The following is a 25356-nucleotide window of genomic DNA, read 5'->3' as shown; positions in this document are numbered from 1 at the left end:
AACATAGGGGTGCATATATCTTTCTGAATGGATGTTTTTGTGGTCTTTGGATAAATACCCAGAGTGGAGTTGCTGGATCAAATGGTAGTTCATCTTAATTTTTTTGAGGAACCTCTGTACTGTTTTCCATAGTGGTTGTACAATTCACATTCACACCAACAGTGCACGAGGGTTTCCTTATCTCCACCTCCTTGCCAGCAATTGTTATTTATTGTCTTTTTGATGATAGCCATTCTTACAGATGTGAAGTGGTATCACAACATGGTTTTAATTCGCATTTCCCTAATGGTTAGTGAAGTTGAGCATCTTTTCATATGTCTGTTGGCCATTTCTATGTCTTCTTTGGAAAAATGTCTGTTCAAGTCCTCTGCCTATTTTTCAAACAGATTGGAGTTTTTTTGTTACTGAGTTGTATGAGTTCTTTATATATTTTGAATATTAAGCCCTTATCCTACATATCATTTGAAAATATCTTCTACCATTCCATAGGTTGCCTTTTCATTTTCTTGATAGTTTCCTTAGCTGTGCAAAAGCTTTATAGCTTGATGTCGTCCCATTTTCAAATTTTTGCTTTTGTTTCCCTTGCCTGATGAGACATATCCAAAAAAAATTACTTAGACTGATGTCAAAGAGATACTGTCTATGTTTTCTTCAAGAAGTTTTGAGCTTTAAGGGCTTACATTTAAGTCTTTAATCAATTTTGAATTTATTTTTGTGTATAGTATGAGAGAGTAATGCAGACTGATTCTTTTGCATGTAGTTGTGTTCAGTTTTCCCAAAACTGTTTATTGAAGAGCCTGTCTTTTCTCCACTTACATTCTTGCTTCCTTTGTTGTACATTAACTGCCTATATAATTGTGGTCTCATTTCTGAGTTCTCTATTCATTAGTGTAGCTTTGTTAACATAGTTTGAAATCAGGGGTCTTGATACCTCCAGCTTTCTTCTTCTTTCTCAAGATCATTTTGCCTATTCAGGGCCTTTTGTGTTTCCATACAAATTTGAGATTATTTTGTTCTAGTTCTGCGAAGAATGGCATTAGTACTTTGACAGAGAATGCATTGAATCTGTTGATTGCCTTAGATAATAAGTTCGTTTTAACAATATTAAACCTTCCAATCCATAAACACAGTATATCTTTCCATCTGTTTGTGTCATCTTCAATTACTTTCATTCAGTATCTTACTGTTTTCTGAGTATTAGCCTTTTACCTCCTCAGATTTATTCCTTTTTGATGTGATTGCAGATGGAATTGTTTTCTTAATTTCTCTTTCTGAGAGTTTATTGTTAGTGCATAGAAATGCAACAGATTTCTGTATATTAATTTCATATCCTGAAACTTTACTGAATTCAGTGATGAGCTCTAGTTGTTTTTTGGTGATGCCTTTGGGGTTTTAAATGTATATTATCATGTCATCTGCAAACAGTGACAGTTTTACTTCTTCCTTTCCTACTTGGATTCCTTTTATTTCTTTTTATTGTCTGATTGCTGTGGCTAGGACTTCTAATACTATCTTTAGTAAAAGTGGTGAGAGTGAGTGAGCTTCCTTGTCTTGTTCCTGACCTTAGAGAAAAGGATTTCAGCTTTTCATCATTGAGTATGATGTTAGCTATGGGCTTGTCATATGTGGCCGTTATTATGTTGAAATATGTTCTCTCTATACGTATTTTGTTGAGTTTTTTATCAGCATGGATGTTGAATTTTGTTAAAAAATTTTTCTGCATCTGTTAGGATAATAACATGATTTTTATTTTTCAGCTTATTTGTGTGGTATATCATATTGATTGATTTGCAGATATAGAACCATCCTTGCATCCCTGGGATAAATCCCACTTAATCGTGGTGAATGATCCCTCTAATGTATTATTGAATTAATTTGGTAATATTTTGATGAGGTTTTTTATATCTATGTTCATCTTGATATTGGCCTGTAATTTTCTTTTTTTTAATAATATCTTTGTCTGGTTTTGGTATCAAGATGATACGGGCCTCCTAGAATGAGTTCAGAAGCTCTCCTTCCTTTGTAATTTTTGGAATATTTTGAGGATAGGTGTTAATTCTTCTTTAAATGTTAGATCAAATTCACCAGTGAAGCCCTCTAGTCCTAGACTGTCATTTTTGGGATTTTCTACTATGTCTAGATTGTAAAATGTTGAGGGGAAATAGGTAATGATGAATAGTGAAAGATAAGACAAGTCAAGTTGTGAAGAGCCATGAATGCTCCTTAAGCTAAGGAAGGGAATTGATGTTCTCAGAGAGAAATAGGTTCAAAGCCCTCCATTTTAACTCTAGAAAGTGATGTAGAAGTAGCATGGACTCTTTAAGATCTTGACCAAAAACTTTAAGAAACATCACCTGTGTACAGATATGTAAATGTGGGAGGAGGAGCTTTCTTTAGGAAGAGGATTGGAAGCAAAGTAGCCAAGATGGCAAGGGTGCCCCATGGTAGATATTTGTCCAGGTCTGGGGCAGATACAGGAGATAGTTCAAGGCTAAGTCCTACCATTGTGACTGTGGACAAGTGCCTTTGATTCTTGGGCCTCAGTTTCCTACTCTATACAAAGAGTAATCAAATTCAGGAATCTCTCTGGCCCCTTCCTGCTCAGACATTTTAATTAAGAGATACAGGAAGACAGGCAATAGTGCACTACTCTTGGATGGCAGAGAAGGCCTGATCCAGGTCTTGAAGTCCCATCAAAAAGGGTCAGAAAGCAAGTTCCAGACCCATATCTGCTGGACTGCTTGTGGGACCTTAGACAAGCCTCATCTCCTCATCTCTCAGAAAAGTATTGGTCTACTTTAGATTCTAGAGCAGTGGCTCTCCAGAAGTCTGGCCCCTGGAATAGCAGCATCAGCACCTGCTGAGAACTTGTTAGAAATGCAAACTCTCAGGCTCTGCTTCAGACCCACTGAACTGGAGACGTTGTGGGTAGAGTCTAGTAATCTGTTTTAAGAAGCCCACAAAGTGATTATGATATACAGTAAAATTTGAGAAACATTGTTCTAGATATGTTCAAACTTTTACAGCGATGGAGGGCCCCCTCTTTCTTTTCTTTTTTTATTGAGTTGTAATTTACATACACCTTGATGAATTTTTACATGTTTGTACCCTGTAACCACCACCCAAACCAATAATATTTCCATGATCCCAGATGGTTTTCTTGTGCCTATTTCCAGTCAGTTTTTCCTACCCCAGCTCCAGACAACCATGACTGCCCTAGAGCCTGATATAAATAGAATTATGTATGTTCTCTTTTGAGTCTTCTTTTTTTGTACAATATAACGTCTGTGAGATTCATCCATATTTTTGTATGCATCAGTAGTTTTTTTTAATTTCTATTGCTGAGTATTACATGAATATACTATAGTTTTGTCCATTCTCTAGTTGATGGATATTTGTGTTGTTTTCAGATTTGCAGCTATTGCAAATAGTACTGCTATGTCTTTTGGTGAACAAAAGCACCATTGCTATTGTATATATACACATTAGCAACACTGCCCCCTTTTTAAAAATTAATTCTTTTGAAATCCTTTGTAGATTCAAATGCAGTTATAAGAATAATACAAAGAGATCTCATGTACTGTTTACTTGATTTCTCCAATAGTAATATCTTGCAAACAACCAAAATATTGACATTGATACAGTCAAGACAGAGTATCACTGCAAGAATCCCTCATGTTGCTTTCTTATAGCCAGATCTATTTCTCACATGGCTTCCCCCTACTTCCTTAATCATTGACAACCTGTCTGTTCTCCATTTCTACAACATTGTCATTTCAAGAATGGAGGATGTTGAGAAATGGGTAACAATGTTATAATGGCTTAAAACAACGCAAATTTATTATGTTACACTTTTTGGAGGTCATACAGAAGTCCTAAATGGGTTTCACTGAGCTTAAACCAAAGTGTTAGCAGGGCTGTGTTCTGGGAAATAATATGTTTCCTTGCCTTTCCCAGTTTTTAGCAACCACCTGCATTCCTTGACTTGTGGCCTCTTTCTCCATCTTCAAAGCAGTAACACAGCATCTTCAACTCTCTGACTCTGATCTTCTTCCATCTTTTAATGACCATTGTAATTATATTGGGCTCACCTGGATTATCCAGCATCACCTCCGTATCTTAAACTCTTTAACTTAATCACATGCCCAAGTCTCTTTTGCCACATAAGGTAATATATTCACAAATTTCATGGATTAGAATATGGACATCTTTAGGGGCAGGGAGGCACCATTACCCTGTCTACCATATTCATCTTCCTAGACGCATAAGTTCACTTGTCTCCCACTTTAAAAAAAATAGTTATTTACACATATTCAGCCCAACATACAAAGCAGAGAAAAGCAAACATCCTCTGGTTGAAAGTGGAAGGGACCTAGGACTTCTTCACTTTCTAAGGCAACAACAATTGGGATTATCATTAGCAGATATTCCTAAGGCTCCTTCCTACACTGATGTTCTGAAGTCCTAGAATTCTATTTGTTACCTTAGAATTGAAGCTGTGCAAGTAGTCATCACTCGGTATCCACAGGGGATTGGTTTCAGGAACCTTGCAGATAACAAAATCCGCAAATGCTCAAGTCCCTTTTATAAAATGGTATAATATTTGCATATAATCTATGCATATCCTCCCATATATTTTAAGTCATCTCTAGATTATTTATAATACTTAATATGATGTAAATGCTATGTAAATAGTAACTGGCATGCAGAAAATTCACGTTTTGCTTTTTGGAAATTTCTGGAATTTTTTTTTACAAATATTTTCAATCCACAGTTGATTGACTCTGTGAATGTGGAATCCATGGATACAGAAGGCTGACTGCATCTTCTGTTCCCAGTACATATCTGTTTTCCCCTAGACCCCTGGTGGGAATGGTAGGGAAAAGATCTAGTGTAGTGGTTAAGAGCACAGGCTCATGAACTAGATTGCCTGTGTTCATGTCCTGGCTTTACTACTTCTAATCTCTGTGACCTTAGACAAATTAATTCATCTTGTTGGGCCTCAGTTTCTTTATCTGCAAAATGAGGTAACATAGTAAGTCCTCAGAGCAGTGGTTCCCAAGTTTGTCTACACATTGGAATCAACAAATATGCTGTGATGCTTGTGTCCCCCTGCTAGAGATTATAATTTTATCTGAGGATGTGGTCTAGGTTTTGGAATCTTTAAGATTTTAATATGCAGACAAGTTTGGGAGCCACTGCCTGCAAGGGCTATTATAAGGATTCAGAGTTCACAGAACACGCAACTTACTTTTCCTTGCAAGTATTGGCTCACCAAGAAGGAAGCTTAAATGAGAGAGTATGCCATGTCCAAGACAGCCTGGAAGGCTTATCTAGGTCTCAGTTTCCTCAACAGTAAAATCGGGATAACCAATGTAGGCTATAAAATTGACAGGAAGTACTGCCCAACAGCTTTTGTACAGATATACAATCTCTATTCTTACTTGACACTCCACTCCCCAACACCTTTTGCAACAAAGCTCAAGATAATTTCTCTGACGTTCATTTGCACTGCAATAAATGAGGGTAGTAGGAGGTGAACAAGCCTGGAGGCCTTCCTGACAAGGAGGCAGGAAAGGGTCTGACCACCCCAGGAGAAGTCCAGAGATATAAATCACCCCTCACAAGCAGCCCCAAAGCCCCAATGCCAAGCAAGCCCATAAGCACCACATGGTCAATGCAGGGCCCACCTACACTGGAAAAGTTGGCCTGGGGCTATGAAAGGGCATAGGCTATTAAGTCATACAGTCCTGTGCCCTTGGGCAGTTATTCTTTTTCAAGTCCATTCCTTCCTCTATAAAATGAAGAGAGTCAGATCTATGCCCCATACGACTGAAGTGAGAATGGAATGAGACCAGGGATGGGTAGGTGGTCCAGAGAGTGGAAATTACAGTGAAGTATCTTGCAGCCACTTGCTCATTCCACAAAGAAAGATCAAGTCACAGTGATGTCTTCCTAAATTTTATTGGCACTGAGATAGAACATGGGTTAAGCATAAACCCCTCCAAAAACAAATTTTAAACCCCCAAAAAATACACACAAAAAACCTGAATACAAAATCTAACCTTTCTCCCCAGCTTTCCTGGGAGGGATGTGGGAGGAGGGGAACTGCCCTAAAGGTAGCTAGATTGCCCCACAATTCCAGGTTTGAATTTAGCCAATGTAGGTTGTATCACCAAGAAAGTGTTAATATAATTCACAGCAATGCACATAAGACTTCCCAAGGTCAAGCAGGAGGCAAGGGGAGGGAGGGATCAAAACCATGGGCTCTGGGCTCAGGGCACTGCATGGAAGGACAGTATCGCCCTTGGGGACCAAACTCTGGGGAGATGGCAAAAAAAAGAACAATAAAACCAAATACCAAGTACTTTAAAAATTGATTGCATGACCTATAGTGACAGGTGATATCACTAATACTGAAAGCTTCTTACATTAATGTTTCTGGCAAAATATTCTCTTATAATGTAGTATAAGCTTCCCAAGTGAAGGGGTGGTAAGGGAATGAGGCCAAAATGATCCTGTCCCAAGACTAATATCTTCTTAGGGTGCATTAGCAAGAAATGCAGAAATCAATATTGAGTTAGATGCCACTAAAATATATAATACTGGTAGAAAGAAAAAGAGCACACATGAGACAGAGATGAAGAGGAGGAGAAGGCTGCTCCTGGGTTGAGAAAAAGGGGTGGGGGTGTGAAAGGGACCAGGCCAGAGCCCCTAACAGCTCTCTGGTTTACAGCTCCAAGTGACAGCTCAGCTGGTGGCAAGACCTGGGTTAGAGGTTTGTCTAACAGAAGCAGGACCCAATTACCACCTTGGAGAGAGGTGATAGGAAGGGGCTATTAGGCACCTGAAGGGGGTCAAGTAAACTGCAGGATCTGGGCCACGGGCTTCTCTCATCACACTCAGCTTCTTCCACCCTCTCATCAATTGAGCCTACTGGCATCAAGATCCAGGGCTCACCACACCAAGGCCTTGATGGCCCTGAAGCAGGAGCTATGGCCCAAGTAGCTCTGAAGGGAGAGGTGGTCTGGGATACCTAGCAGGGAAAGTACTGAAGCCAGGTGTGAATATTTTCTCCCTTCAGTAAGAGTCCTGGATGGTACTGGCTGGATTTTGGTGTCACCATTCCTACTCTTCTACCTGGAGGGGATTTGGGGATTGGAGTGATGAGGGGCAGATCCCAAAAAGGGAAGAGGAAGCCAGAATAAGTAAGAGATATCTCTGCCCATAGAGCTCACTTTTAACAAGCCTATGATCCCTTAAGGCTTTGGGACAGAACTTCTACCCAGTCTTGCCTGAACAGAAGGGCCAATGGTCTTTGAGGATGTTGGTGAAGCCTCTTGAAGGCACTGTCTCCCCCATCTCACCCTGAGGAGAACCTGAGTCCCTGAACTCAGGGACCAAGTTTATTGGGACCAAGTTTGTAACAGGCTCAATCTGGGAGGTAGAGAGTAGAATGATTGAACATCTTTTTAGCCTCCAATCATTACAAAGCCTAAATGACTTGAGAAGGAATAGACTTTGGGAGGCCTAATTCTTGGGCAGTTGACATTCTAGAGCATATAGCCAGGGTCCTGCCTCTTTTCCTAAACCCTGTGATATTCCAATTCTGCAAATCAAAGAACCATGAAGAGGAAGGCAGTGGTGGGGCAAGGGTAGGGGCTAGTTTTCAACCTACTCCACACTTGTCTTCTGCAGAACAACAGTCAATGTGGGTGTATTTCTCAAATCAAGCAGGAAGTGCCTCTGAACTGGGAAAGTGATTTCTTCTAGCAAGCTAGATCAAATGGGCCAGAGGAAAAAGAAGGTCCCATTGGCACCATAGTGGGCCATCTCTCTACCTAGGAATGTGAGTAAGGGGTGAGGGGCTAGGTTTGGTCCCATGGCTGCACCAAACGCTTGACATGACTCCAGGGCTGCTCTAGTTAGTGGCTCCAGCACAGTGTGTGTTAGGCAAGAGTGTAGGAGTGTCTGGGCAAGGAAGAAGGGAGGAGGGGTCCCTAGAGGCTGTGTGCCCATTACATGGACTCAAATTCATCAATGCGCTGCTTGGTATTGCCCTGCCGGATCTGGCGCAGGGTCTTGTATTTGTCTCGACCCAGTCGCATGTTCTCAGCATGGATCATGTCATTAGCAGTCTTCTTGGACTCATCGCGGGCATTGGCCAGCTCTGAAGTGAGAGCCTGTGAGGGGACAAGGGGATGAGGGGTTAATGGCTTTCTCTTATTTTACTCCCCTTATTAACTAGATTTATTTCCTTTCTTCCTGCCTTCCTTCTTTCCTTCGTCCCTCCCTCCCTCCCCCCACCTCTCTCTCTCTCCCTCCACCCCCTCTTTATACACACACACACACACACATTTTTAAGAGCCATTTCCAGCCCTGTTAGAACTGCAGTGAGGCAAGAATAAAATAAAAACATCACAAACTTAGCAGATCAACTGATGACAGGTATTCCCTGAGAGCAGAACAATGTACCAAAGATTCAGGTACGGATTTAGTCAACCAAGTATAAATGGAGTATGGATGGAGGATGGAGTTTAAAAAAAAGGCAAGGGAAGAGGTGGTCCATGATCTGATTAAGAAGTGAGAGGTGCCTTCCCCTAAAACACTCACTTAAGAAAGGCTCAAGCTTCCATATAGCACTGAGACAGGCTCCTCTACCTATCCCCTCATGATGATCTAGGAAGGTCATGCCCCACCGATGACCTAGTGAAGGTCATAGGCTACACACGGTCTCCATGACCCATTGCTTCTGCTTGGCTACCTTCAGGTGCTTCTGCACACGCTCATTCTTCTCTGCCTCGGTGGTACGTTCTTCCTCACTGCGGTCCTTGGCCATGGCATCAGCCCGCAGGTCGGCGCTGGCCTCTGCCCCATTCTCATCCTGCTCATCCTGCTCATTCTCAGCAGGCTCTGCCACATGAGGAGTGCTCATGGCAGTCTTCAGCTCTGCACGGGTCTTCTCCAGGTCTTCTTGTACCATCTGAGCCTGTCCAGTAACAGAAGAGCTGGCAGTCAGACCAGGCCAACTTGTGCAATCCCAACTTATGCCTAGAATAGCCTAGCAGGAAGCAGGCACCAGGTAGGCCAAGTCTCTTTGTCTGCCTGATCCTTAGTTTCCTCAGCTGTATAATAGGATTAATTGTACCAATTTCCTTGGGGTATTGGAGAATTCTGGGAAGTATTTGAGAAAGACTTGAGGCCCTTCTGCCATATTGCTCACTATCAAGAGAGGATGTAAGGGTGAAGGAAACCAAACCTAAGGAATCTAAGGAACTGGAACCTATGCATGTAGAACCCCATCCCACACTGCTTTGCCCTGGACACTGTGTCTTACCTTCTGCTGCCATTCTGCAGCCTCACTCTCCTTCTTCTTTCGGGCCATCTCCAGCTGGGAGATCCGAGCTGTCAGCTCTGCCATTTCCAAGGCCTATGGATAAATCGGAAGCTTATGAGTCTTCAGGGCCCAGGTGTCCTCAACTCCAGATTTTCTGGGAACTAACAAGGAACCTGCTGCTCCACTTGCTTGATGTTCTAGAGGCTCTTTTTACCATAACTCCTCTAGGAAGTCCAGAGGAACACTCCTATTCTCAGATTTACTACAGCACCCTATTAACTCCATTTCCTTATAAGTCAGAGTTCCCCACTTACACTATAGGCCTGAAGACAAACATGTTATATCTGTCTCTTTTTCCTCCTTTTCCTCCTCCTCCTCCACCTTCTCCCTCTTCTCTCTCTCCCCGTCTCTCACTCTCTCTCTACTTACCTCCCTCTCTCTCTCTTTTTGGCATTGCCCACCTCACAATTAGGGAAGACAAGAGAAAACTCAGGTCACATAATCTCAGCCCATTTTTTAGCTTTACCAGCTGTTCCTGGGTCTTCTTCTGGTCCCGGGAGGCCTGCAACAGGGCCTCCTTGGCCTCTTCAGCTTCTTGACGCTCTTTGGCCAGTTTTTCAGCCTCACTCTGGGCGCGCTTCCGCTCCTGTTCAAGTTCCAGAGCCCTGCGGGTCTGTTCTTCCAGTTCTGGGAAGAGAAAGGGTTAGAAAGGTGGTGAAGAGTGCAGAGATAAAGAAGGGACACTTAGCTTCCTTCCTGGAAATGCTTCACCCCAGGGCACAGCTGGCAGAAAGCTCTAGGCTCTCTTCCTCTTGCCCCATCCCACATCTATCCTATAGCCACAACTGGAACATATGGCCTGAGTCTGCAGCTCAGATAGAAGGGTTTCCAGCCCAAAGAGTCAGTCTCCAAGATGACTCCAAGCCTCACCTTGCTGAGCCTTCTTAGTCTGTTCCTCAATCTGCTTCAGCCTCTCCATCAGTTCCTCCTTTTCCCGTTCAATCTTCTCCTTCTCCTTTTCTGCCATCTCACGTTTCTTCTTCTCATTTTCCAGCAGAGCACTAGGGAAGAAAAAAGAAGGGATGGAACAGGATAGAAAGACCGCATGGAAGCCTTGGGTCCCCCAGGGCTCCCTAGCCCTGGATCTTCAGTCCCCACCTTATCTCTACACCCTTGTCTTCACATCATAGCCCCACATAGGCTGGTATGCTCAGGGCCCTGTCAGCTTGCCCCAGAATCAGGAGATCCAACCTAGACTTTCTGCTCTGCCACTAATCGGTTGGTAAGCAGTGGGTGACCTTAGCTATGTCACTTCTTTGCTCTTGTTCCCAGTACACCTATCTGTAAAATGGCCTAGTAAGTCCTTCCCTGTCTACCTCATGGAGTTATAGGGAGATAAGCTTCAGCTCTGTGCTGGTATACTGTGCTTCAAGTCTGCTGATCTCTATGGCTAGGGCATCAGCCCTCTGCCTGCCCTCTGAAGCCCAGTTCTAAGAGCCTCTTTCCCAGAATTTATTGCAAATCTAGAATAAGTATTTGCTTTTTCTTGGCCCAACACTTCCAGGAGGCCTTCTTTTCTCCCTTGACTAGATGTCCTTTATCTTTCTGAGCTCTCAGAATACTTGGCCTATCCTTTTCCACATTCCTCCTCCCTGTTATTTTTCTCTATAGTGCTTCTTATCATGTCACATACTGCATAATATGCTTATTTGTTCTGTCTCTTCCCACTAGAATGACAGTTTCATGAGTGTAGATATTTTTGTCTGGTTTTTTTTCACTGCTCAATAAATGTATATTGAGTGAATGAATGACACAATATTTGTACCCTGAACAGTTGTGTAAATACTGTTGCTCCTTTTACTCCTTCCAGACTATGAGGTCCCTCAGGGCAGGTTCCCACCAGATCCAGGTCTGTAATCTGCCCTCAATCTCATTTTTTTCGAACAAATGTGAAACTTGGGTGTCTAACCTCTCATATGTGGAGTCATTTTCCAGCCTACTAGAAGTTTCCTGAAGTTCCAAACTTTTAATGACAAAGTACCTACTAGAACAGTCCTCTCAGACCTTACCATGCACAGGAATCACCTAGGATCTTATTTTTTAATAACTTATTGAGGTGAAATTCACATAATATAAATTAAACCATTTTAAAGTGAACAATTCTGTGGCACTTAATATAGTCATAATGTTGTGCTACCACTACCTCTATTAGTTCCAAAACATTTTCATCACTCCAAAGTAAAACCCCATACCCATTATAAGTTTCTCCACATCTCCCCTCTCCACAGCCCCTGAATCAACAATCTGCCTTCTATCTCTATAGATTTATCTATTTCGGATATCTCATATAAATAGACTCATATAGGATTTGACCTGTGACCTTTTGTGTCTAGTTTATTTAACTTAGCATAATGTTTTAGAGATTCATCCACATTGAAGTATGTATCAATACCTCATGTTTTTAATGCCTGTATAATATTCCATTGTATGGCTACACAATTTGTTTATGCATTCATTCACTGATAGACATTTGGGCTATTTTCAACTTTTGGCTTTTGTAAGTTGCACCACTATGAACATGTGTGTACTGTTTTTAATTCTTTTCAGTATACACCTAGGAGTGGAATTGTAGATTTATATGGTAATTCTATGTTTAACTTTTTGATGAACCACCAAATTGTTTTCTACAGCAGCTGAACCATTTTACATTCCCACTAGCAATGAACATGAGTTTCAACTGCTCCATACTCTTGCCAAGACTGTTATTTTCTGTTTTCATTTATTATATCCATATTAGTAAGTATGAAGTAGTACCTTACTGTGGTTTTGATTTGCATTCCCCTGATGACTAAGGGTGTTTTCATGTGCCTGCTGTCCATTTGCATATCTTCTTTGGAGAAATGGTCAACTAGGATCTTAACATGCAGATTTTGATTCAGGAGGTTTGGGTAAGTCTCAGGTACTGCCTTTCTAAAAAGTTCCAAAGTTGATGCTGATGCTGCTAATCCTTGATGCACTTTGAGTAACAAGGGGCTACAGTTGCATAAAGGCTTTGTAGGGAAAATTCTGGTGGCTCTGTCCAGAAAATGTCTGGAGAACGACATTCTCCAGAACAGACCCGCAGGGCTCTGGAACTTGAACAGGAGTGGAAGCGCGCCTAGAGTGAGGCTGAAAAACTGGCCAAAGAGCATTTAAATGTCCCTTCATTTAAAACAGAGTCCAGATTTAAATGAAGGGAACCTCCTGCCACTGCTACTCTACTGCTCAGGCAGCCCACAGCAACCCAGAGTTCACCTGAAAGAGCAGCAGCATGAGGGTCATAGATAATGAGGAACTATGAAATGTCCCTCCCTCCTATAAGCCTCTGAAATCCGAGAGTACTTTTTTTAGTTGAGTTATAGTCAGTTTACAATGTTGTGTCAATCTCCAGTGTAGGGCACAATTTTTCAGTTATACATGAACATATTTTTATTCATTGCCACATTCTTTTCCCTGTGAGCTACCATAAGATCTTGTATATATTTCCCTGTGCTATATAGTAGTATAATCCTGTTTACCTATTCTGCATGTACCTGTCACTGTCTACAAATTTTGAACTCCCAGTCTGTCCCTTCCCACCCCCCTTTCTCCTTGGCAAACACAAGTTTGTATTCTATGTCTATGAGTCTGTTTCTGTTTTGTATTTATGTTCAGTTTTTTTTATATTCCACATATGAGCAATCTCATGTGGTATTTTTCTTTCTCTTTCTGGCTTACTTCACTTAGAATGACATTCTCCAGAAGCATCCATTTTGCTGCAAATGGCATTATGTTGTTGTTTTTTATGGCTGAATAGTATTCCATTGTATAAATATACCACTTCTTCTTTATCCAGTCATCTGTCAATGGACATTTAGGCTGTTTCCATGTCTTGGCTATTGTAAATAGTGCTGCTATGAACACTGGGGTGAAGGTGTCATTTTGAAGTAGGGTTCCTTCTGGATATATGCCCAGGAGCGGGATTCCTGGATCATATGGTAAGTCTATTCCTAGTCTTTTGAGGAATCTCCATACTGTTTTCCACAGTGGCTGCACCAACATTCATTCCCACCAGCAATGCAGGAGGGTTCCCTTTTCTCCACAGCCTCTCCAGCATTTATCATTTGTGGATTTTTGAATGATGGCTATTCTTGCTGGTGTGAGGTGATACCTCATTGTAGTTTCAATTTGCATTTCTCTAATAATTAGTGATATTGAGAATTCTTTCATGTGCCTATTGATCATTTGTATGTCTTCCTTGGAGAATTGCTTGTTTAGGTCTAAACAATCCCCTTTAAAATAGCACCCAAAGTAATAAAATACCTAGGAATAAATCTAACCAAGGAGGTGAAAGACTTATACATGGAGAACTACAAAGCATTCATTAAGAAAATTAAAGAAGACTTATAAAAATGGAAAGATATCCCATGCTCCTGGACTGGAAGAATCAATGTTGTTAAAATGGTCATACTGCCCAAGGCAATCTACACATTTAATGCAATCCCTATCAAATTACCCAGGACATATTGCACAGAACTAGAAAAAATCATAACAAAATTTATATGGAACCACAAAAGGCCCAGAATTACCAAAGCATTACTGAAGAAAAAGAAAGAGGCTGGAGGAATAACCCTCCCAGACTTCAGACAATACTATAGAGCTACAGTAATCAAAACAGCATGGTATTGGTACAAAAACAGACATATAGACCAATGGAACAGAATACAAAGCCTAGAAATGAACCCACAAACTTTTGGTCAATTAATCTTCAACAAAGGAGGCAAGAATATACAATGGAATAAAGACAGTCTCTTCAGCAAATGGTGTTCAGAAAACTGTATAGCAGCATGTAAATCAATGAAGCTAGAACACTCCCTTACACCATACACAAAAGAAACTCAAAATGGATCAAAGACTTAAACATAAGACAAGATACAATAAATCTCCTAGAAGAAAATATAGACAAAACATTACCTGACATATATCTCAAAAATGTTCTCCTAGGGCAGTCTACCCAAGCAATAGAAATAAAAGCAAGAGTAAACAAACGGGACTTAATTAAACTTACAAGCATCTGCACAGCAAAGAAAACCATAAGTAAAGCAAAATGACAACCTACAGAATGGGAGAAAATTTTCACAAAAGATGAAACCGACAAAGGCTTGATCTCCAGAATACATAAGCAGCTCATATGACTTAATAAGAAAAAAACAAACAACCTAATCCTGAAATCCGACAGTTCTAATGCCTGCTTCCTGGGGATAGGGATGCCTGAGACTTAGTGGAGGGAGTGTCATCCCTGTACAGCAATCTCTCTCCCCAGTGAAGGATGGTTTCACGCTCAGCCTCTAGCAGGCTTGGCACCATCGAGAAGCTTCCTTGCCCCAGCCCTCGACCCCACTTCAGTTCTCCCGCACCTACCGCTCCATCTGCTTCTGGTGCTTTTCCTCCCGGGCCTGTGCCTTCATCTGCTGCACCTCAATGGTGTCGGGCTTGCGGCGGCGCATGTATAGCTCATGGTTCCCCATGCACAGGGCCAAGATCCGCTTGTTAATCCGTAGCCGGGGAGCATAGAAGACAAAGTCCTGGTGGAAAACCAGCAATCAGAAAGTGTTTAGAGGGACAGATGAAGGTGGGCTTCTGCCTTCTGAAAAGCTAAGTCCAAAAACATGGACAGATCATGCTCCAGATGTGAAGACTATGTATCAGAGTAGTGAAGTGACTTGCCCAGTCAGACGGCAGGCTAGTGGCAGACCCAGGACTAGAACCCAGGCTTCTTGATTCTGAAACCAGTGCTCTTTCCACCAAGCCACAGTTTCTTTCAACCTTTGCTTATGAAAAGCATCCTAAAATACCCTCAATCCAATTGAAAGATAGAAACTGACTTTATCCGCTAACTAGGTATCCTGCTGGTTCTCAGGGGCTTCTCATAGAGGCCCAATAATCCCTGCATAATATCCTGGTGAGTACAGTATGGGTGGCCTGGACTGTTTCTATAATCTCCTAAAAGCATATCCTAGACTCAATTCCTTAAATCCTTTTTGGAATGAGACAGGTTGTAAATACATACATAAATATATAAATCTCCTGAACATCAATTATCCTGGTTGTTGTCTTTTAAATAAGCCCTTGATTTAGCTGGCTTTGTTACTTACCTTTTTCTGATGAAAGTTGAGCATAGCAGCAGTAAAAAAAAAAAACACACACACACACACAAGAAAATCCAGTGAGTTTGAGTTTGTTACTACAAATACCACTGGACCAAGGTCACCAGCTGATGGGCTAACCACCAGCTCCTCTGCCACTGAACCCAAACTGCTATCATCTCATATATCTTGGGGTACAGTGGAAGAAGCACAAGCTCTAGAGGTCAAATGTCCTTGGTATAAATCCCAGCTCTACTATTTTTGGCTGTGTGATCTTGGGCAAATCACTCCATCCCTCTGAAACTCAGTTTTATCACTCATAAAATGGGTATTCTACTGCTAACCTTGACAATGTCATTGAGGGTTTAAGGAGACAACATATACAAAGTCCCTAGTAGGGGATGTTCAGAGACCTCAGAGCTGGAGAAGAATAGTTGAGGCCTCATGAGAAGGGTCTGGCTCAGCATGGCCATTAGACCTTGTTGGATACAAGGTACACCAAAAGAGGAGACCCTCCTCTCAGTTTTCTACCCTATTCCCAATCACCAGTTTTCCAGTCTTGCCAGTCTCAGGCAGCTGAGTAGGTGAGAGGTGTGACTGGACCTAAGGCACTTTTTAGTTCTTGGATGGCTCTGGAAAAAAGTCTTGAGAGCACAGCAGCAAAGTTATAACAAAAAGCAAGTTTGGAGGATCATCTTTGGATCTGGACATCTTCTCACTCTGTCCTTTCTCCACAATTAAAGATAAATCAAGTATATGAACAGTTTTCACTTTCTGGGGCCTAGAGGCTTTAATAGATAAGATGTACTCTCTTTGTACCCCAGAGCCTCAGGGCAGTAAAAGACAGTGGCTAAGAGGCAGTACTTAGACTGCCTAGGCTCTCCCTCATCCATGGTTCTCCTGAGACACAGGTAACAGGATGGCACCAGTTACAGGATGCCTCCTGACCATTTCTTGGCATCAACATCCTCTTTCATCACCAATCACCTTTTGTGCTTCCTATTCCCACCCACATACACAAAAAAAGATAGAAAAGGAAGAGAAAACAGAATGACATGATTGCTCCTAGCATCTTCCAGGACTTTGGCAAGCACCTGCCTTGGCCAGTGGGAGGAGTCACTTACCGGGGCTTTTTTGTCAATGGGCTTGATGACAAATTTCTTGTCATTGAAAGAGATGTTCCTGATTTCACTCCAGGGGAAGCCTATCTTAGGAGTCAGTCTGTAGAAATGGAGACCAAGAACATCAGGTCAAAGATAAGATAAGAAGGGACAAGACATAGCAGCTTGGTGTCTTGCCCTCCCTACCACCAACTTCTCCCTTAAGGAGGTAGCTTCATTGCCAATCATCCAGTGTCATCACATGCCACCAGATCAGTTGCCAGCATTGAGGGTACTACAATCAACATATCCCTTGCCCCAAAATTTGAGATTTGTTTTACTGTATTTCTTGTTGAGGCATGGACCTTGTAACAATGTCTCATGAGAATCCCCAGCCCTACTTAACTGGAATTCTCCAACTTGAAGTTGTAAAAGTTGGGGAAAATGTAAATAATGAGTTCCAAGATTCAGAAGTTATGTGGAACAATAATCTAGTGATCCCCGTTCCCACTTATAGAAGACCAAGGGGAAAAAATAAGCAAGTGAGATAAAGTATAGTGAGAGGGATTATAGGCCAAAAAGCACTTAATCATCATATGGAAATGAGATTAATTGTAAACTCTATGAGGGGATTAATTAAGGATAATTAAGTTTCTTCATTGATTTCTGCTTGGAGGAGGTACTGGGGATTGAACCCCTGACCTCTTGGGAGCTGAACACGCGCTCTACCACTTGAGTTATACTCTTCCCCCAAGATTAACTGTAAACTCTAACAAGGTAGGTTTTAGGCCAGTGTTACTCAACAGAAATATAATGACAGCCACACATGTAATTTAAAATTTTCTAGTAGCCACATGAAAATAAGTAAAAAGAAATAGGTGGAATTAACTACAATTCCAGTTCATATAACCCAGTATATCCAAAATACTATCATTTGAACATGCAAATCAATATTTTTAAAAATATGAATGAGACATTTTACATTCTGTTTTTCACATCGTCTTCAAAGTCCAGTGTGCAGTTTACAGTTATAGCACAACTCAGTTTGGAGCAACCACATTTCAAGTGCTCAGTAGCCACATATGGCCAGAAGCCAACTTAGTGGACAGTGCAAGCCTAGTCAATGCAAGATTTAGAGGCCTGAGGGAGGTTATGCAATCATCTGGGCTGGCCTAAACTAGGTAAAAAAAAAGAAATATACAGGGTACAATCCTACTCTGTGGTGAGCCCTAGGTGTCAATGTGGCCCAAAAAAACTAAGAGAGCTCTGAACTATACCTGTCATTCTGCTCATAGATGTTGAGACCCAGGGCATCCACCCCTAGCCACAACTCTGAGCCTTTCTTGTTCTTGATGTTGAAGTAGTTCACACCATACATCTCCAGATCCTGGGCAATCTTCAGATACTCCAAGACAGCATCCTCCCTAAACAACAGAGTTGGGGGTGGTTATAAAGGGAAGCCTATGAATCAGACCCAGGGAGGTAGAAAGCCTACTAGCTCTACACTTCTGACAAGAATCTTGCCATTAGGGATGAAAAGGTGAGCAGATGATGGTGAACAAAGCACAGCATGACTTTTGCCAAAACATGCTGACAGGAGCCTGAGGTCTGAGGTTCCCAAGGGGAGTAAGGGTGGACTGACTCTTGCTGGCCTCTAGCATGTTAGCTATCATAGAAGTTTCTTTATACAGGCATGTTCTTAACAGAGCCTAGGTGAGGTGGTGATGGTGAAATGGTAAGATTTGTTCCTCAACTAGACAACGCCCAAATGATTTGCCATGGTTATAGAATTCCTTCCTCATTTCATTCTTGAGGAGGAGCCCCTGGTGGCCCAGAAGATCCCTAGGGATCCTGAGGTCCCTTCCATTTCATTATGGTCAAAACTGTCTGGGCTATCAGTTGCCATCATTCACAAAAAGTACAGCTTTATAATGGTCCTGATTTGCCTTCCATCTTTAATTTCCCCTATAAACTGCATTCCTGTCTCTCCCTCTCCAACATCCTCCAGTGTTCCTAGCTCTATGCCTCTTCTCCCCCCTAGAACCAACTCTTATTCTCCCTGTCAGGGCAGCAGACCCCACAGTTGTTAAAGCGGGCTTACCTGAGCATGCCCCGGTGCTCCTCATGCCACACCTGGATCCGCTCCTCCCACTGGTCCTTGTTAAGTTTGTGCTGCTCCAGGACCCTGGAAAGACAAATTGGTGGTGATTAGTTTAAAGCACAAAGTCCAAATGCAGTGGTAAAAAGAGGTCTACTTAGCTCTCTAGGGGGTTGATGCAAAAAGGGTGTGGGGTCATTACAGTGGAAGTGGACTGAAATTACAGCAGGAGGTATTAATTAGACATAGGGAACTGCCTGAGAGGTAGAAGAGATACAGAATGTGTGACCAAGAAGACAGTGGGAACACCTTCCTTTGTACCTTTAACCAGAAAATCCAATAATGTGCCATGGTCCCCAAGCAGAACAATAATGCATCAGGAGTCTGTGCTGACTTGTGGGGCTAAGAGTATAAATGGGCCTCACAAAGGCATGTACACTCTCTCCTACATCTTTGTGGGGCCAAGTTTGCATTTGTGACACTATTGGTCAGGGATGAGATTACAGCCTGTGACTACAGAATAAAGAACTGAACCCAAATGGCTTTGGGAGAAACTAACAGGCTCAGCTTCCCAGATCTAATAGATTGTAAGCAAGGCTTACTTTAAATATGCTATCATAGACATCATGGCAGTGACTCAGATAGAGTCCCAGGGCACAACCACTATCCCTAATTCCTTCAGGTGAGTTGTACATTTGCACAGCTCCACTGGGACTGAGGTTACCAAAATGAAGCAGAACTCTTCCTCCCAATCCAAAAGCTTATGAAGACAGCCATTGGATGCAGTAGAGGGGTGGGAATCCATGGTTAAAAAAATCAAGAGACTAGGGTTCCAGGTCTAGCTGTGCCTCAAATGAGCTGTGGGAGATGAGCAAGTCAGAGTGAGCACCTCTGTACCTCTATTTCCTTAGCCAGCAAATAAGGATAATGCCTGCCTTAATCATTTTGTGTGTTGTGATGCTAAAACAAAAATAATGAGTGTTTGAGAAAGTTCAACTTTGAAGTTTATATAAGAAGAAAGCTCTGTACACTGGTTGTTAATATTAAAAGACTGAGCTCCCCATATTCGTGGCTTGAGTATTTCTCTCTTACTCCTACAAGCCTCTGATATAAGAGGTCTAAATCAGTGAAAAGGATCTATCAAACGGAATCAGAACAAGGAGAATCAGTCCATCTCTCATTCTCTATATAAGCACCAGTTTTCAGGGTAATGAAGTTCTGTAATCAAGTAAACAGAAGAGGGAGAAAAAAAGCTTTTTATTTTATGAACCAGAGTAATAACAACAGGGTATGGTGTCATATGCAAATATGTCTCTCTGAGCAGCATAACATGGTCTTCAGACAGACTCTAGTGGAAAGGGATAGGTCTGGCAGCCACTGTGTAATAGGGATCAATCAGCTTTGGGCTGCAGCCCACTCTGGCCAGAGTAAATGGCCAGGACACCACCTCACCTCTGTGGCAGCAACTTGTCCCCAGCCAAGTAGCCAGATTTGTGGACTTCCTTATTGAAGTCACCATACTTGGACTGGACAGCATAGGAGGCCAGCAACACGGCAGTCTCAGGTGGGCAGTAAATATCATCATTGAGAATGCCTTCCTTCACTTGCAGGAAGAACAGGCGCTGTGTGATGTCCTGGATCAATTCCTCAGATACATCCTCAGGGTAGAACTTGGCCCGGAACTTGAAAAGCAAGGGGCTTTCCTTCCGCACATCCTGAGCAGTCACCTAGGAGCAACAAGGGGTTACGGACTCTTAAAAACTAGACTTTGAAAACAAAATAAGACTTTGGAGGGTAGGGGAGTGGCTGTAGGGTGGGGAGAAGACACTGAAAAGTCATCAATTTGGCTAATCCCAAAGAGTCAGGTGGCAATTCTCCTGTTAATTCAGAAAAGAGACATATTACTTTTATTGGGAACCCAATCCCACATCCATAACTGCTTTCTGTTGGGAATTTCTTCCTGAAATAACCTAACACCCACTGAAAGTTATAAGCCCTTAAACCATCATCATCTGACAATATATTCAACTGCCACCACATTCTGAGGGTAAGCTTAAGAACCTCCTCTTTTAAGACTCTCTCAACTCCGTAAATTAGCAAAGTAAAGACTGGGATATATGACTGAGGCTTGGGAATTGGCTAGGCAAGAGCACAAATCACATTGTCTTTTAAAGCCTGAAATTGGCTCCTAATGGCTCCATATTTTCCCAGCAAAAGTCACCTCCACTCTTTGGGAAAACAAGACTGCCAGCAGAAGGTGGGGCACCCATCCCCTAGACACAATCAGGAAAATAAGCCCCAGGACAGTATGGAGACTTCCAAGGACAAAGTCAGCCAGTTTGAGGATAATGAGATGGAGAATTGCCGTGCTTTTACAGAGATGCTGCTTGGAGGTGGAGAGCTTGAATGAACCTATACTTAAATCATCCCATCTGTATTTGTCATTAAAGAGGAAAGTAGTGTTTTTCTTTTTGATACTGATTTCTGTCCTTCGTTTTTTTATCAGTTTTTCACTGTACTCATTGCAATGATCCTGAAGCTCAATGAAACAAATACTGAATTTGAAGTACAATTCAGTTTCTATAAGGAGCAGCACTTTAAATCTGTTGGAGCCAAACAAAGTATGTTATAATCAGTAAACATCTTTCTGGGTAGCATTCTACAAATGCCAATATACAAATGAAATTTTAAATCCTGTGACGTACGAATTGAAAAAGCAATTTTGTGAAGAGTATAGAACCAATAAAGTGCAAAAAACAAACAAACAAACAAAAAACCAAAAACACAGAATCATCCCATTTGGAGTTCTACTGAAATAGAATATCCAGAAAGGGGGAAACATCTGTATGGGGTTCAGGTATCAGTTGACAGGCAGGGAAAGGGACAAGATAAGATTATGAGACTTTCAAGATTCTTTCCAGTTCAAGAGTCTATGACTCTGTTTAACAAATTTCATAAAGCCCTTGAGTTTTGAAAGAAAAAAAGGATACCAATCCCCTCTTGAAGAACTACTAATGGCTGTGGTCTATTAATGGGTACTCTCCTCTGTGGACACTGGCCATTCTCACTGTTAGAAATCCAAGTGGAGACAGAGCAAGAGCTCTGCCCTTATTCTAATCCAGTGGTCGAGAGACCACCCAGAGTGAAAAATACAGCCCCAGATGCCCTGGATTTACCAGCTAGCACATGTTATACCCCTGAGCAAGATCTTGTGGAGGAGCGAATTTCAAACCCAACAGTGGGGTAAGCAATTACCTTTTTTGTTCTTGTTGTTGTTTTTGACTTTTTTTTTGTTTTTTGGGGGGAGTTGTTTGTTTTTTAAACCACTTTATTGAGATATCACTGTAAATATTTAACATAATCAACTTGATGCATTTGGAAATAAGTATATATCCATGAAATCACCATCACAATCTATGCATAAATATATCCATCACTTCCAAAAGTTTCCTTCCAACCTCATTATTATTATTACTACTATTATTATTATTATTAGTGTATGAGCAATTACCTTCTTATTGAGTTTCAGCCAGGTAGAGAAACCCTTAGTGTCCTGGTACTGCAGACCAAAAAACCAAACTTCCCTCAGGCCAATAGTTTTCACCACCTAGAAGAAAAAACACAAAACCATCACTGATTGAATGACAACCCTGTGCCAGGCACAGAGGACACAAACATGGAGCCCACATGGTCTCTGACCTGAAAGGATATAAGGCACCCAGGGTCTGGCAAGAAAATACACTTGGGCAGCAGTTAAGAAGTGATGTCAACATCTCTCTGCCCAAGGTACTTCTGCTGAGGTAGGGACTGGATCTATTATTTATGAGCACTACCACACACCAATAACTTAATATTTATTATTTCCTTGACTTTTCACAATAGCCCTATTGTACAATTACAATTAGGCTCATTGTACAGATGGTAAAGTAAGGTTCAGAGAAATGAAGGTTCAGTTAGTGAGTAACAAACAGAGTCAGGTCTATTTGATTCCTAAACCATTCAAACCCAGGGTTTTCTGCCACCTCCTTCTCTCTCTTATACCATGCAGCTTCACACTCCCAGGATGGATTAAAGTCTAAAGGTAGAGACTGTTGGCTTAACTCCTGCATCTTGTTCTCCTGGATTGCTCCTTTATCTTTAGAAACTAGGAATAATGCCTATGCCCTTCAGACTGAGTCCCATTTACAATGCCCCAAGAAGGAATGTTTGAGGAGGTAAATCATGGACTGTGGTACCTACACATCCTAAAGCTGTGCTGTGCCTAGGGGCTGAGATGCTTCTTTCTAGCCCTGATTACAGGTTAGTCATGATTCCCCTTTACCACTCACACAGGTTGACAGTGGGAATGAGAGTGGAAACATGGTGAGTATCTCAGTGTAGTAACTGAGGGGCCCTCTGGTGTTCTGGGCATCTTGGCTGAGCAGTGGGCAGGAAAATGAGACAGCCAGGAGAAGACAGATGGGGTCTGTTTTCCAGTCCCTGACATTAGCATGTAAATAGTTCTGGCTGGTGGCTTAACCCCAGTATGCCCACCACTGCAGATGGTGGCAGTGAAGCTGAGCCACATCCTAATGAGGTCATCCTGGCATCTGGGAGTCTTCTTTATCTTTTCTCTTATTGAGTGGAGGGTGGTAATATATTGAGGTGGGAGAGGGGCAGTGAGGTGAAGAAATTTACCTAGAGTTAGAAACAGGTAACAAGGACCCAGTGTTGCTTATGTCCTTCCTTGTGAATAAATCGTTATCTCTTCTCAAGACACACACGCTCACATATTGCACTTTATCCACAAAGTTTCTACTATGCATCTAAAGCCAGGCCCCATGGTCACTCCCAGAGCTTACACTCTAGAGCTTCAGAGAGGCCCCGAGGAAAAAGTAGATCATGTTTATTAAGTACCTATTATGTACCAAGTACCAAATGCTGAACAACCATGAGATAGCTATTATGTCCATTTCATAAATGAGGAAAATAAGTCTTAAGGGAGGCAATCTGTCTAAAACCGTAGAGCCTAGGCTAGAATCCTAATATGTATGACTCCAAAGCCTGTACCCTTTTTTTCTCTAGTATGCTATTTCCTAATGCCAGTGGCTCATAGGATTTTAGAAGCCCTGGGGTTCTCAAGTGACTAACCAGCTTGTCTCTCTTTTGGCCCAGGTACCCCATCCAGACAATGGACTTTGACCACCTCTGCATTGAGATATAGTTCCTGGCTTTCCCACTAGGCTCAGTCGACAACAACTTTGGAGAGAAGCCATATCCCCAAGTCACTCACCTTCATTGCTCACCAGGGTATGCATGGTGGTCACCCTTCCCTTTCATAGCTTGAATCAGGTATTAGTAAACCTGACTGAAAGTCTCACTTCTGGCTTCAACTTGCTGTGTGATCTTAAGGCAGCACATTTCCCTCTCTGGGCCTCAGCTTTCTCATCTATCCAGCTTCCCCATCTACCACAGGTGGTGTGGCTTAGATGGCCTCTTTCTTCTCTCAAGTTCTATCATTTTACTAATTAGGTTATTTATAAATGACTAAGAAATATAACCCCATTTCCCACCTAAACCTTGTCAACTTGGGTAATTAGGAACATGTTTAGAAAAGGTAAATGAGGGAAGGTGTGAGGTATGAGGAAAGATCAAGAGATTTCCAGGATTCAATGGCAAGGTGTGTCCTTGATTCTAAGTTAATAGGCAGTAGGGATTGCCAGCAGGTTTTAAATGGGGCATACAAAGTAGTCATGTTAAAAAATGATACTGGCTTTTTTTGTAGAGGATAGAGGGAGAGGATGGACAGGTAAGATCTTTAAAGCACCTCTTACTCATCCTACATTTAAGATAGGGCCTAATTAATAGTTCTAATGGTTTTTCACAGGGCTGCAGAAGAACAGTGTCCAGGTACAATCGGTGGGAAGAAATAAGTTCCAAGAAGCAATTCATCCCCAAGAGAGAAAGGGACCCACTGAAGATGCTGAAAATGGACCACTGGGGCCAGGACGCTAGGTCATAGCAGGCAGACTGGGAATAGAACTTGTAGAGCAGCAACTGACTTTTGCCTGTACCAAGAGCCCAGCTGCAGAGGCCCAGAGACCACAAAACTAAAAGGGAGTAAGGCAGGTATGGACTACACAGCCAGTCCCAGAGGCCCTAGGAGTGAGATCATTGGCCTCTTTTTGCACGATGTTGTCTGTTTCACTAGTGGGATGAGTAGGAGTGTGATGAGAAGAGGATCATGGGAGCCAAAATAGTTCTAGGATCTGGAGTATCTCTGAGGAGAAGCTGGATAAAGTAATAGCTAAAATGATATAAAAAAAAAGATTTCAGGATCAGTAGGGCATTTAAATTTCTCTGACCACTGCCTCCCCTTATGAATACAGAGCCCTCAGATGCATGTAAATTTTCCACTTCCTTAGGCTGTAGAGCTTAGAGAGATGATCAATGTCTCTCAGCCTCCACTGAAGTCCCAAAGTGAGGAAGTGAGGGTATGGGGGGAAGGAAATATGGTCTGAAGTCAGAATTGAGACAGAAAAAGAACAAAGGATAAAACAGATGACTCCTGGAACCCAGGCTATAAGGAAATCTCCAATTAAGGTCCACAGGGTGCTGGGAATCATTTGATCAGGCAAGTCTTGGCCCCACTTCCAAGTCCTGAAATGTGGAAATGAG

General features: G+C 42.0%; 1 protein-coding gene across 1 annotated transcript in view; it reads right to left on the bottom strand.

The window, feature by feature from the left end:
• Window positions 1-5945: 5945 nt before the first annotated feature.
• The window catches only part of MSN (moesin), a 64710-nt gene continuing 45299 nt past the window's right edge, over window positions 5946-25356 (bottom strand). Inside the window, exons 3-13 of the mRNA XM_006218965.4 lie at window positions 22211-22306; window positions 20152-20426; window positions 18703-18786; window positions 17879-18025; window positions 16626-16722; window positions 14777-14940; window positions 10268-10398; window positions 9864-10024; window positions 9338-9430; window positions 8765-8989; window positions 5946-8183 (exon numbers count right to left, since the gene is read on the bottom strand). Coding sequence (XP_006219027.1) covers window positions 8019-8183; window positions 8765-8989; window positions 9338-9430; window positions 9864-10024; window positions 10268-10398; window positions 14777-14940; window positions 16626-16722; window positions 17879-18025; window positions 18703-18786; window positions 20152-20426; window positions 22211-22306 — 1638 coding nt within the window. The 3' untranslated portion in view covers window positions 5946-8018. The remainder of the gene's footprint in view (window positions 8184-8764; window positions 8990-9337; window positions 9431-9863; window positions 10025-10267; window positions 10399-14776; window positions 14941-16625; window positions 16723-17878; window positions 18026-18702; window positions 18787-20151; window positions 20427-22210; window positions 22307-25356) is intronic.

This window comes from Vicugna pacos, chromosome X, assembly GCF_048564905.1.
Source record: "Vicugna pacos chromosome X, VicPac4, whole genome shotgun sequence".
Classification (NCBI taxonomy): domain Eukaryota; kingdom Metazoa; phylum Chordata; class Mammalia; order Artiodactyla; family Camelidae; genus Vicugna; species Vicugna pacos.
Note: the sequence above shows the minus strand (reverse complement) of the source record. Positions and strands in the feature narration are given on the sequence as shown.